This window comes from Notechis scutatus, chromosome 1 (genome assembly GCF_049901735.1).
Source record: "Notechis scutatus isolate UNSWTSFEM ecotype Mainland chromosome 1, rNotScu1.2, whole genome shotgun sequence".
Classification (NCBI taxonomy): domain Eukaryota; kingdom Metazoa; phylum Chordata; class Lepidosauria; order Squamata; family Elapidae; genus Notechis; species Notechis scutatus.
In genome coordinates, this window is record NC_142009.1 from 128,505,045 (window position 1) to 128,519,467 (window position 14,423).

At 40.9% G+C, this 14,423-nt stretch overlaps 1 protein-coding gene across 1 annotated transcript; it reads left to right on the forward strand.

Annotated features, from left to right (window-relative positions):
• Positions 1 to 1,910: 1,910 nt before the first annotated feature.
• Positions 1,911 to 10,423, forward strand: LOC113410618 (glutathione S-transferase-like). Its single transcript, XM_026665264.2, has 7 exons — positions 1,911 to 1,950; positions 2,983 to 3,108; positions 3,972 to 4,023; positions 4,359 to 4,491; positions 5,738 to 5,879; positions 7,129 to 7,260; positions 10,066 to 10,423. Exons 2-7 carry the CDS (start codon positions 3,022 to 3,024, stop codon positions 10,183 to 10,185), a joined length of 666 nt encoding a protein of 221 aa, XP_026521049.2. The 5' UTR covers positions 1,911 to 1,950; positions 2,983 to 3,021; the 3' UTR covers positions 10,186 to 10,423.
• Positions 10,424 to 14,423: the final 4,000 nt, after the last annotated feature.

Sequence of the window (14,423 nt, forward strand, 5' to 3'; positions counted from 1 at the left end):
TTAGTCTTGATCTTAAATCTGATAAGTCTTGAAGACATTGATTATAATTCATTACTAGCTTAAAAATGAGTGTTTCCCAAACCAAATTCTACCACAAAATTAATTTAATTATGTTTAACATTGTGATTCAAACCTGTTTGAACCAATCATTTCAAAACTGGTGGGGGCTGTTGGGTGCCCATGGCAGACTGATATCACCAGTAGGCTTTCCTAGGAACCTGCTAGCCAGTATCTGCATGGAAAAATTTGCATGGAGGCCTTCCAATATTCTATGCAGGGCTTCAAGGGCTAGATAAATATCTATCTCCAAAACCCAAGAAACACATGTTGAGACTCTTTTAAGCAGTTTCCTTTATTGTTACTCATCTATAGACAACACTCTTGCCCAACTAAACCAATTACTTGCACCATAAAACATATACCCTGGGAACTATTAGGGAGGAGCCGTCTTCACTCTCTTTCTCCCAAACAAACTATCTAAACTGTGCTGTCTCTTGGACCTCTGGAATGCCCTCCCTCCCTCCTGGGAATCCAGGCAACATTTCATCACAATTTTAATTTGTCCAATGGAGAAATTTTCCACACTGCAGTTTTAAATTGCCCAACTCCTGTGTATAAAGTACCTAGGGATGAAGACAGCTTAAGAATGGAAGGCAAAAAGGGGAAGGGGATAGAGATGATTAGATAGTGTAATTGGTGCAATGAACATGAACTTGGGCAAACTGGAAATGGGGGGGGGGACGGGGAAGCCTGGCATGCTGTGGTCCATGGGCTCACGAAGAACTGGACATGACTTAGCAAATGAACAATAACAGCAAACCAGAGGTGGTATTCAGCAGGTTCTGACCAGTTTTGGAGAAACAGTAGCAGAAATTTTGAGTTGTTCGAAGAACCAGCAAATACTACCTCTGACTGGCCCTGCCCCCATCTATTCTCTGCCTCCTGAGTTCCAGCTGATCAGCTGGGTCTTCTTTTGTTAGTGGGATAGGGAGGAAGTGGGATTATTTCAGTATCCTTCCCCTAGGAGAGAATGGGGATTTTACAGTATCCTTCCCTTGTCACGCCCACCAAGCCACGCCCACAGAACCGGTAGTAAAAATTGTTGAATCCCACCACGGCAACAAAGGTCCTACACGAGGCAAACATTTTAAGCAAACTATTAACCAACCGACAGGGATCCGACAGGGTTAACTACCGGTTCGGTGATTTACGATGTGCTTCCCTGCATGCTGCAGGCATGTGTAAATCTTCGTCACTTGCTGCCTGGACAGCTGAGCAGCACTGCATGCAAGGAAGCAGCATTTGAAAAAGCACTTTTTTCCTTCTTTTTCAACCGCAGCTGTGCCTCGCACAGCAGCTGAGGTTGAAAAAGCAGGAAATAAAGGTGAGGAAAGAGCCCGGGTGGGCAGGCGGACCAAAACAACAGCAGACATAGAACCAGTTCTATGTTAGGTGCTTTTCAGAGCTACTGGTTCTACAGAGCTGGACAGAACTGGTAGAATCCCACCCCTGCAAAGGATCTTTTTATGTAGAGGGCTTTTCTTGGTTTACTTGCCTTGAGGGCTTTTCTTGGTTTACTTGCCTAGTGACTGAAGAAGGTTTAAATGAGGTTATACCAAAAAACCCAAGGAGGTTTAGAGGCAATTATACCAAAAAACAAAATGCTATATGCCTTTAATATATCTGCCCAGGCAGTTGCATAACCAAGCTGCATCATGCTCTGTGTGAGGGCCAATTTTCCCCAATGTTGATTGATTTGAAAGCCAGTTCTTCTGGGGAAAAAGCCCAGAAATTCTTCTGTTGGCCACCGGTGAAGTTCCTCCTCCATCTGGGCTGCTTCATATCTCTCTTCTATCAGAAGGTGGAGCTTGGGAGCTTTATATATTGAAGGAGTGTGGAATACTTCACTTGCCCTAAGAAGAACCTGCACTTACTGAGGCTTTTCAGCAGGTCAGTAGTCAAAGGTAGAAACTTGAGAAGGAAGTGGTGGTAGGGGCAATCCTGTAATCTTAAAGCTTGTCATCTTTGTGCTTATTGATTGTCAAAATGTTGTTTAGTGTTGATTAATAAACCAGGATGGAAATGATTGCAAGATTCTTCTCTGAAGGTCCAAAGGAAGTGTTGGGGGAAAGAGCAGAATTATGTGGAGCTAAAGAAGGATTTGTCAGAAATAAAAACTGTCATGGGTTTATGAGTCTTTGAAACCAACATGTCTTTTAGGTTAGGTGAACAAAGTGTTACTCCGTTAATTCTTTTAGCAGAATTGCATTAATAAATAGATGTTTCAATCCTATGCTTGCTTATCTATGAGGTAAGGGACATTGAACTCAGTAGAATTTCCTTTGGAGTAAACATATATTTGATAATGCTCATATTTACTTGTCACTAGTCCAAAAGATAACCAGTTACTCCCAGTGGAGTAGAGGTGGCGGGGGTGAGAATGCATTTCAAGTAGCTATTCTGGATTGGTCTTAAATTGTTGCACGTGACAAAGTTTTACAATAGTGAAAATATCATCCCCAAAAAGAGTGGAGGGAGAGGGGAAGGAATGGTTATAGTTTTGTGCCTACAGGGGCACAAATACCTGCTCAAGATAATATGGATATTTTTTTTTTTAAAAAAGTTGCTGCTATAAAATTGTTTCTTGCTAAAACCAATGTATAAAGGAGCATTTCAAAATGCAGATTCCTCTGCCTGAGGATATCTGTATCTTCATAAGATTTACATTTATATATTTAATGTAGTAGGTGTCAGGCTCCCAAAACCAATAAAGACAAATGGAGTTATTTCTAAACAGTTTCCTTTATTGTTGCTCACCTATAGACAAAAATCTTGCCAAAATAAAGCAACTACTTGCATCATTAAAAGTGTTCTCTGAGAATTGCTAGGAGGCGTCTTAACTCTCTTTCTCCAAGCCACTCTATCTAAACTTCATTGTCTCCTATTCCTCTGGAATACATTCTGTTGCTCCTGGGAATCCAGACCACCTTCCACTACACAGGATAACAGTTTAGTAAGACCATGGCTGGAAAACCAAAGCTTCACTACTTCAATGGAAGAGGGAGAATGGAAACCATAAGGTGGATGTTGACTGCAGCTGGGATTGAGGTGAGTCCTCCAAACTTCTCTTACTTAATAAGGTTTGTTTCGGAATCTATTGCTGCCAATGTGGATAATCTGTTTCTCTCGATTTTGAAGATAAATGTTATCATTTTCAACCAACACATCTACATTTGTAAGACCCCTACATTAGGGGCTGCCCTACCATTAAGTTATTATTATTAAAATATAGGCAAAAGACATGGCAGCAGATTTATGATTTAATGTGAGGAAAATAAGATGAGAATCTAGATTTGGTATCTGAGCCTGTCAGTGTTTGTCAGGCATTTATGAAGATAAAATGGAGAATTGTGTATGTCGCCCACTCAAAAACAAAATATGCGACAAGGCAAATAGTACATTTTTGCATTTTGTACTCTCAGAAGAGCCACTTGTGGCATATTTTTTTTTACATCATCATCCACTCTTAAAAATAATGATTTAAAGTGATGGAGAAACAACAGCTGATTAATTCAGACATAACCTATTTCACTATTTTAGTTCTCAGATACAAATCTGTAATGGGCAAATGAGCTACAAATACCATGATGATGACATTAGGGAAATCCATATTTTCCCCCCTAAAATGTAGTAAGTGATTAACTTCCACTACTTTATCATCATTAAGCTTGTGGCTCATTTGTTGGGTTCCTACCCCATGTTAAACTATGCTTCTCTTAGACATGGCTAATTGGCTGGGTTGTCACAACTTAAGTCAATGAATCCAGCTCTCCAACTCCCTCTTGGAGTAGGGAGTTCCCCCTTTTTTTTTTTTACAAATCTCTGCCGGGGATGATGGACCTTGGAATGAATTTGGCACTTGCAATTCTTTTTGGAAGTAATGGAAACCTTTTGTCTTTTCCATTTACTAGTTTGAAGAACAATACATTGACTCAAAAGCAGCTCTTGAAAAGTTAAAAAACGGTGAGCATAACGTTACTGTGTTTGTGTGTGTTTGTGTTCAACATTCAGCAGAATTCTCACATTAGACTTTTGATGTAAATATTAAGCAAGTGACTTCTTCTCTGAAGTAAAGAGAAAGAATTGAAATTTCTAGCATACCCTAACAGAGGTGGGGAACGATGGCCTCTTTATGACCTATGAACTGAGCCAGCATGGAATTCTGGGAGTTGGAAGTCGAAAAGTCATAAAAGGGCCATTGTTCCCCACTGTTGCCCTATAAAATGCATTTCTGCTCACCTGCCGTGCTAATAATTGGGGAGAACCCTTCCATTAATGTGTCCTTTTTCATTTACCAGATGGATGGCTGCTTTTCAAGCAAGTGCCCATGGTGGAAATTGATGGGATGAAGCTGGTGCAAACACGAGCCATTCTCAATTACATCGCAGGAAAATACAACCTCTATGGGAAGGACCTGAAGGAGAGAGCACTGTAATGTAACATTTTATAACTATTTCCTATAATTCATATGAGGAGGAACAGGCAGTTCTTGGCAAACCATGAGAGCTGGCGTGTGTTCGGCTGACATAGCATGAGTCAGCAAATTTTGGTTCTCAGTGACTTCGAAATAGGACAGAAGCCTTGTGCAAAAGGCAGTTCATTTAAACGAGATCATTAGAAGTCAGGTCATTCCTTGGCGCTATTTCAGCCTGGTAAATTAGCTCTGTGCTCCTTTCCTAGGTTTTCCTGTATTTATTTGCTTCTAACATCACATTAAAACAGCTGTTTCCCCTCTCCCTCCCTCGAGTTCTTCTTCATTGAAAAGATGGCTTTTGGAGATCTTCTGGGCTAAATAGCATCCAAATCTTTCTCTGCCAAGGAGTATGGTTGGGTACCACTCCTATGGTGCTAAATGGGTATCCTAGAACCCCCCCTTTCCCTTTCTTTGTCTGGAAAGGAGTAGCAGGAAGAAAACACTAGCTAAAGGAACATCAAAACTTACAGGAAAGGAAGTTTCACCTGGAAAATTCAGTATAAACGGAAGCACGTTGCAAATACACTTCAGACACAGGTAATCCTTGACTGACAACAGTTTAGTGATGTTTGAAGTTACGGCACTAAAAAAAAAAACACGACTTATGACTGGTGCAGAATCCCCACGGTCACATGATCAAAATTTAGGCACCTGGCAATGGGCCCTTATTGATGATGGTTGCAGTGTCCCAGGGTCATGTGATCATTTTTTGTGACCTTCTGACAAGCAACGTCAATGGGGGAGCCAGATTCACCAAAGAACCTTGTTACTAACTTAACAATTGCAGTGATTCACTTGGCAAGAAGAGCAAAATGGAGTAAAATTCACTTAACCACAGTGTTGCTTAGCAATAGAAATTTTAGTCAATTATGGTAGCAAGTCGAGGACTACCATGCCTGATTTTAAGCTACATCCATCCTATTAAGGAATGACTAAATGTCATACAGTATATTATTGTCAGTACAATGCAGGAGATACAAAACATGTGAAGTGTGACAATTACTTGAAACTGAAATACAAAGTTCTATTGATGCTTTTAATTGATGGTTGCATAATTGAAATTGTATTGGAAGTATTGTATTACATTCTTGTATTGGAAGAATGAACCGAGTCATTCCAACAACTCTGCATCTGGAATTCAATGGGGGGAGCTCTGCATTCACAGCTGTCTAGACTCACAGGGATCTCTTTTTTCATTATCAGGATTGACATGTACTGTGAAGGTACTGTAGATCTCAACGAGGGAATTATGATGCTTCCATTCAAGCCAGCTGACACCAAGGAGAAGGAGTTACAGACAATCCTGGAAAAAGCCTCCACCAGATATTTCCCAGTCTATGAAAAGGTAGGGTGAAAAATGGAAGCTAAGGTGATGGACGTTGTGATTTCAGAAATGGAGCACAACAAACAGCAGCGACCCTAGCATTTCTTCTTCAACTTGGTGTAGACCAATTAAAAATGCTGGGAACTCCCCCCAGTGAGAGTACATTCTGCCAACTTCATATCTTCAGTAAATACTTTCCTCTGAAGGCCTGGCAGAAATGTTTGTTCAGAATAGGAGTTTATCTGACCTTACCATCAGGTGGAAAAGACACTGCTCTCAGCAACAGCTTTTGAATATTATGAAAGATAGCATGTGGTCAATATTGGGTTTTAATTTACAATTATACGTGTTTAACTGCCTGGTAGACAGAGCGTGTGATACGTTTGGTCAGGATAGTAATGAATACTATTCAACCTATTGAAAGATATCTTTCTCTTGATCAGGAAGGTTTACAATAATGGTTGGAGCAGGAAGTACAAAATCCTGCATTGTCCCAAAACATAATTTTGTTCACTATTGAAATATTGTATGTCACATGTCCAATTGCCTATGTCATATCACTTCCATGTCATCTCCTTTTAACGACCCCATAATCCCTTGTGGGGTAGAGTCAGGCAACTGAATGGAGCTGAGCGTTTACTGGCTGGATGCCCTTCCTATCACCAATGCAGAGTTATATACAGAAGATATATTTTCAACAGGCCCTGAGAGAGAAATATTTGCCTTTACAGCCTCCTGATTGTGAGGCGAGAGCTCCACCCCTGGGCCCCTGCACCACTACTCATATCACTTCCACGTGCTACATGGTTAATCCTTATAAAAAAGTGGTTACTCAACATGGCTTCTAAAACAACAGGGAAAATATATATAAACATTTGAGTTCCTGGAAGTCATAAAAAAATGGTAGAATCTCTCTAAGTAGAATAGTAGTAGAATAATAGAATCTCTCTAAGCTAAGAGGACAAGGACAAATGAAGAACTTCACCTCGCTGCGTATTTTCCAAAATTGAAAAGTGGGCAAGTGGGGTAATTCTACTCATTCTCTTTGCATAGGATTGCATTTTAGTTTTCCTAAAGAAACCCTTGTGATGTGTCTCTTGAAATTAAAACTCACTTCGTAAGTTAACATTAAAGGAAAAAAAATCAGTTCCCCGTGAAAGGATGGAACCTTCTCCAGTTGGGTAACTTGCAGGACTTTCAAATAGTCCTTTTCAATTCTGAATATTTATCTAGAATACAATAAGCCTTTAACATGTATTATGCTCCGAAGGTGCTAAAAGATCATGGACAAGACTTCCTTGTTGGAAAACAGCTTAGCAGAGCAGATGTTCAACTACTTGAAAGCATTTTGATGGTGGAAGAGTTGAAGGGAGACATTCTCTCAACATTTCCTCTATTAAAGGTAAGCAACTTCTCTTTGGCAAGCAATAGAAACATGCAGCAGAACCCTGAATCAAAATCCAATCAGATCCTGGATCCAAGTTCTCCAAATGGTGATGACAGAAGTGCAAGGCAGTTTGCTATACCATGCATAATAAGCTGTGGTCGTTTCAGCTGCCATTCAAAATCAATCTGCCAGTAATAATTATACCCCATAGTTAATTCCCCTGATATGTTGACATACATCAGGCTGATTACGAAAGATAATGTGCAATTATTCTGGTATTAGACTTTCATTTGAATCTGGGTCTTTTTTTTTCTCACTCACAGCAGTTACAACAAATTATTAAATTGCTGTCCTAATGGTTCAGCTGAAACATTTGCATGTAATATGCATAAGTCTCTACTACTTCACTTACATGATAAGTATACAACCTGTATACCATAGTTTAAAGCATCCTCAAAGCTTTAGATAACCTTCCCTATAAGCACCCTCAGATGTTTGTGACAGACGATAATAATGGTTATGTGCATGAGGTATAACCATGTTAACTAAACTTACATTTCAGTTAAAACCATTGTAGTCTCTGGTCTGCTTCTGCCAACTTAGAACCTGGCTTAAAATAAGAATAATATCTGCACAAGTCTAATGAACACAGAAACGTTAATGTATATACATAATCACTTGGGATCAGTGGTGCTATTCTACCGGTTTGGCCTGGTTGTGGCGTACCGGTAGCGCCGAAGATGAGTGGAAACAAAGAGTGCCCACCAAGCCACGCCCACCGAATCGGTAGTAAACTATTTTGAAACACACCACTGCTTGGGATGCTCACATTTCAGCATACATAGAATTCTAGTTCTTTATATTATTAGTAATATTTTAATGTGTATCTTCAACTTTAATAGGTACAGGTAATATGGATAAGCTAAAATATATGAAAAAGGCTATTATTAGGCAAATGTACCTAGGTACTAGATAAATGTACCTAGGATCTCTAGGTGTTATGAGTTATAATTTTCATCTTCCATCAGTGTTGAATTGCTGACTACAGCTATTGGCATTCAAAGCAAACCTGAGAGCCAGGTGGGTGCAGTGCTTAGACTTAGAGCATCAGGGTAAAACTCAGGAGATCACGAGTTCTATCCAGGGGTGGGATTCTACCAGTTCTGTCTGGTTCTATAGAACCCCTTGTTAACTTTCCAAGCAGTTCGGAGAACCGATAGTTAGAAGCAATCTCCTTTTGTTTTTTTCCACCATTATTACATTCTTCTCAGTATGCCTAGACTTCCTGTCTCTGGAGCTTCTGGGACTTGACTTTCTTAAAGGGGAAGGGGTGTTTTAAGATTTTTACACTGCAGTTGGGAGGAAATACTTCCCTGGACAATCAGCACTTTGAAGAAATAATTGAATAATGAAGCAAAGTTTTTAGTGACAGGGAACTAAGATGAGTGACATTCAGCAAGGCTTCTTGGCCAGCTAGAAATATTGCCATTCAACTGTAAGTTTACATACCCTTTCTGAGTTTTGGTCTAAAACTGTTTTTTGGTGAAGGTTAATTCTGTGCTTGGTGACGTTTAATCCTGTGTTTATTGATGGGATAATTTTCCCTATTCAGCTTCAACAAGCTGAATATTGTTGTGATTTAATTATTTATATTGTGTTTGAATTTTTTCCTGCCTCATGCTTTCTTTTTCTATCTGGGGAGAGGGTCTTCCTTCACTGCTTTAGTGTTATCTGGCACTGTCCTTTTGGGGTGTACTTCCAAGAGGCAGGATGCAAGCTTGGCACTGATTTTTTTACTGCCTTTCTTGGGGACATGTGACCTTTTCTTAAATCTGGATGATTTCCTTAGGATATCTTGTGAGATGAGTGAGACCAGCTGGTATTTTTAAGTGCTGCAAATAGATCTAAGGATTGCTTTTCCTGGGTGTGCTTTTTCTGGAGAGCTTAGACCTCTTTGCTAAAGGGTTTCACTTTATGAGCAAGAGTTGGCTGCTTGATAGTTATCACTGTATTTTGACTATTTTCATTCCTTAAGGTGCTCTGGCACCCTGCCTGATTTGTAACGCCGGCTTGCAGGTATTTTTAATCTAATGATTGGTATTTAGGGCAGCTTTTTGCAAGCAAAGAAGCTTTTTGTATTTTTGTACAGGTAATCCTTGATGTACAACAGTTAATTTAGTGACCATTCAAAGTTACAATGGCACTGAAAAAAGTGACTTATGACCATTTTTCACACTTATGACCGTTGCAGCATCCCCACTGTCATGAGAGGCCAGGCGAGGAGAAGCGCCCCTTGACATGAGTGATGTCGAGTTGGCCAGGCCCACCCAGTCACATGAGCACCAATCCACACCCACCAACTAAGCCACGCCCACAGAACCGGTTGTTAAAAAAACTGAATCCCACCCCTGGTTCTATCCTGCTTTAGGTACGAAGCCAGCTACGTAACCTTGGGCCAGTCATTGTCCCTCAGCCTTAAGAAGCAGACAAACGCAAACAACTTCTGAAAACATTGCTTAAAAACCCTGCAAATATTTCTCCAGGCAGTCACAGGGTATCAACACGTACTCAAAAACATACACACAAAGCAAATCTTTTAACCAATTGTATTGTGCAAGCCTCTGTTGACACATAAACCTCACTTGATTATTACAATTTGCAACTGAGATCAAGTAGCAGAATTCAAGGACCCTTCAAAACATAGTATTTCTGTTATTCAGATGAAAACGTTTACTCAGCAATGTCATTTTAAAAAAATAAAAACCTAAAAAATCATTTTTTTCCCCTTCTAAACTTTTCCCCCCTTTTCTTCTTTTTCAGGCTTTTAAAGGGAGGATAAGTAACATCCCCACAATTAAGAAATTTTTGCAGCCTGGCAGTGCACGAAAACCTCCAATGGATGAGAAAATGGTAGCTGAAGCAATGAAAATATTCCACTAAATTTGGGCTGGGAATCTGGGGCCATTCACTACTGTAGATAGAAATGTCAACGTTAGATGGGGCAATAACTGTATGTCAAGTGATTGTAAGGGACTATAACTGTGCAGGCCTGTATTTCAGGATCAATCCACATAATTACAGTGGAAGGATCAAGATGTGAGCTTCAATAGAAAGATCAGGATGTGTAAAGATAAGACTTTGCCATAAAACTAACCTGAAATAAAACATTCTGAACCAATATATATATATCTGTATTTGTTTATTTAATTGTGGGCACATCCCTTCCAAATCAAGTAGTCAGTAATGGACTTAAATTGACACATTTGCCACATTGAAGATGAATTTGGGAAATTGGGAGACAGGGGAGGATGGGGTGAACTGGCGTGCTGTGGGTTCTCAAAGAATCAGACATGACTTAGCAACCGAATAACAAGGTGTCTGATCTTCCATTAACACCTTAAGAACACATTAGCCACCCAGAGCTGCTTGGTAGAAAGATGAGCAGCAAACAAACAAATTAATTAATTAATTAATATTTCCTAGTAATGGTTACCACCAAATAAGGGGGTATCAGGAACAGAACGCATTCAGCTCTACAAGGCAGCAGGTTTGATTTGGCTGGAGATGTCAAAAGATTCTGGCCAATTGTGATATGACCAGTAAAACATGACTAACCAAACTGGGGTGTAGTGAAATGTGGAAACCCTTTCATTGTATTTTGTCCATCATAATTATTAGCAATTGTACCTGATTGGGGTTGGGATACATGTAAGTTTATGTTGCAATTAATTACAGTCATTTTAAAGAACTATAACACTTTTTATCATTTCACAATGGCAACTGAATGAAAAATTGCTGGTGACCTTCTACCGCTGCACCATAGAGAGCATTTTAACATACTGCACCTCTGTATGGTTTGCCAATTGCACAGTGGCAGATAGGAAAGCACTCCAGAGGGTTAATGTCATTGCCCAGAAGATCATTGGTTGCCCTCTCCCCTCTTTGGAAGAGCTTTATAGCTCCCGCTGCCTTAAGAAAGTTCAAAATATTCTCAAAGATTCATCTCATCCTGGGCACCCTTTTTTAAAAACAATTACCATCTGGCAGACGGTACAGAATAATAAAAACAAGGACAAATAGGCTGAAAAACAGCTTCTATCCCAGGGCAGTAGCTCTTTTGAATTCTGCTGTATAGTGCAGTGTTGGTGTGGTGTCGGGGCTTTCTGGTTGAATGTGTGAAGGGTGAAGGATGTGTCTTTGTGTTTATTTTCATGCTTATGGTTATGATGTGCAATGAAGATGGTGTTTGATTTCGTTGTACAAGGTGCAATGACAATAAACTAAACTAAACTAAACTAAACAAATTATCATGATGTAGAAACTCTGATCTATTCAACAATCACCACTTGAGCTTCCCTTCTTAAGATACTATGGACATTTGACCATATAGTCAGAATCTAGAAATGGTTCAATAAAACCCAGTAAGATGCCCTTAGGATGTTTCAGAACTTCCATCAGCCTCACCCAATATGATTAAGCCCAAAATATTGGGCAAGCATGTAGCTATCTGTGAAAATCTATATATTACCAAAACTCTTGTCATGACCTTTCACTGGATGAAACAACATATCACAGGGCAACCCATTTTTGAACCAAGGTACCGCAAATGAGCTAACTTACAGAATGTGTCCAAAATCTGGGACCCCTGATGTCTGAAGAAATGACATTTGGAAAAGTTGTGGCTGCTTCAGACCAACTCTCTCCTGCTGCGCTGCTGGGCCGCTGAAATCAGCTGATCGTCATTGTCAACATTCTGTGACAGTTTCCCAGCCAGTCTCACAATCCCTCACTCTCTTCTCCCACCAAAGAGCAGCCATTGATGTGCCTGCTGGAAAGGGGAAGAGAATGGGATTTCTGATGCTCCCTGCCAATTTCCCACAAGGAAACTCAATGGGGAAGGATTCAGAAGTCATTCCTGTTCCCACTGCTTTTCTGCCCTCCCTTGGTCATTGTTTCTCTGTTTAGATAAGGAAATATCTCTATATCACAATGACACAGCAGGGCATGGTTGTCTAGTAAACTATATAACGAAAAGACACCTTCCACTTGACTTCAGCTCCTGGTAGCTGTATGGATACTTGATTGCATTTCACTAGAGCAGCAGTTCCTTGCACACTAACAGTAACCAATATATTTACCTCATTTTTGCGTACATTTATATACAACTTACGTACAGAAGTCATGTGCACGAGTTCTTAAGAAGAGAGAGCAGCTTGGACAGCAACAATAGCATGTGAAAAGACCGCTTCTGAACAAGAGGACCGAACTGTCCTTCATTGTGTATCCTGAAGCTAACACCATGTTTAACCACTGCGTGAAAAAATTAGCATGATGCACAGCAGAAGCTACAGCTGGAAATGCAGGTGCAGAAAAACTATGGAGGTCACAGGAAAGGCATTTCTCAGCTGATAGATCAGTTTCTCACCCAACTTGTTTTGCACCTGCTCAGCACAATGGTTATAAAACTTTACAAGCCAGCCCCTTGGCAAGGACGTGCCATGGCAGAACACAGCATATTGTACAAACTTGTTGTCCATTGCAAGGAACATTGCATGTTTACTCCCTAGATATTTACTTTTAGTAAAGCTTGGGATGATCACACTAGTTTTCATGTCCTCTTGGAAATTTCACATGGATATTGCCTGGAGGACATTTACTCCAGTGTATTTGCTAACACTAGTAAATAGCTTTATTTATTAAATAAATAAATTTAGATAGCCACCCAGCTCACACACAATGACTCTGGGTGGCATAGAGGTAATCCTTGACTTATGACCACAATTGAACCCAAAATTTCTGTTGCTAAGCTAGACACTTGTTAAGCGAGTTTTGCCCCATTTTACAACCTTTCCTATCACAGTTGTTAAGAGAATCACATGACCGTAGGACTGTACAACCATAATAAATATGTGCAAGTTGCCAAGCATCTGAATTTTGATCATGTGACCAAGGGATCCTGCAACAGTCGTAAGTGTGAAAAGCTGTCGTAAGTCATATTTTTCAGTACTGTTGTAATTCAAATGGTCACTAAATCAGGAGTCGCCAACCTTTTGGACATCAGGGATCACCAAACTCATCATTTTAAATCCTGTGGACCAGAGACTCTGGGAAAATCCCCCAAAAAGTCTGCAGGAAAATTCCCCACCCCGTTTTCCTACCGATCAATTGTTCTTTATTTTGGATCGTAGGATACTGTCTCCAGCTCCATTCTCAGGGAGAGAGAGACAGAGAGAGACTTTTGGCTTCATGCAAGGAAAGCAGCAGAAGCAGCAAAAGTCTTTATTTCTCTCCCCCAAACTCTGCCAGAAATGAGTCTTTGCTGGCGCAGCCTCTTGGAGCAGGATGCCTTGCAGGGTTTCAAAGACTCATTTCTGGTGGAGTTTGGGGCACGTGGGGCAAGTTCCCCCCTGCCCTTTCCCTCCCTCCCCTCACTACCTCATGTTGTTTGCAATGCAAGGGATGCAAACCTTGTATTCCTGCAGGCCATGTGGGCAGCGCAGCCTTGTGTTCCCACACAGCCTGGATTAATTGCTTTGGGGGTGACATTTCTCTGTGGACCACCAACATTTTCTCATGGCCCACCAGTGGTCCCTGGCCCACTGGTTGGCGACCACTGCATTAAATGAATGGTTGTAAGGACCATGTACAGCAGGGTTCCCCAACCACCGGTCCGCGGACCGGTACCGGTCCGCGGAACAAGTCTTACCGGGCCACTGGTTGCTGGGCGCCGCCATCTTTTTGGTAAAAAGTGCTTCCGGTGAGCTTTTCCGGGTGAAAGCTCACCGGAAGCACTTTTTCATCAAAAAGAGATGGCGGCGCCAGCGCTTCCGGTGAGCTTTTCTGGGTAGAAAGCCATTTTCTGGGTAGAAAGCTCCGCCATCTTTTTTGACGAAAAAGTGCTTCCGGTGAGGTCACCAGAAGCACTTTTTCGTCAAAAAAAGATGGCGGCGCCCAGTTGATGCCGGTACCGGGCCGCGGCGCCCAGCTGATGCCGGTACCGGGCCGCGGCGTCAAAAAGGTTGGGGATCACTGATGTACAGGACTACCTGTACAAATTTTAAAATTCACAGTTAAAAATTCACAATACTGCTGCTCGTGGCTGAAGAGGACCTCAGATGTGGCTTTGTTCCATGGACCTGGCTCTTGCAGAGGTTGTGAATGCCTTATCTGGATTTGCC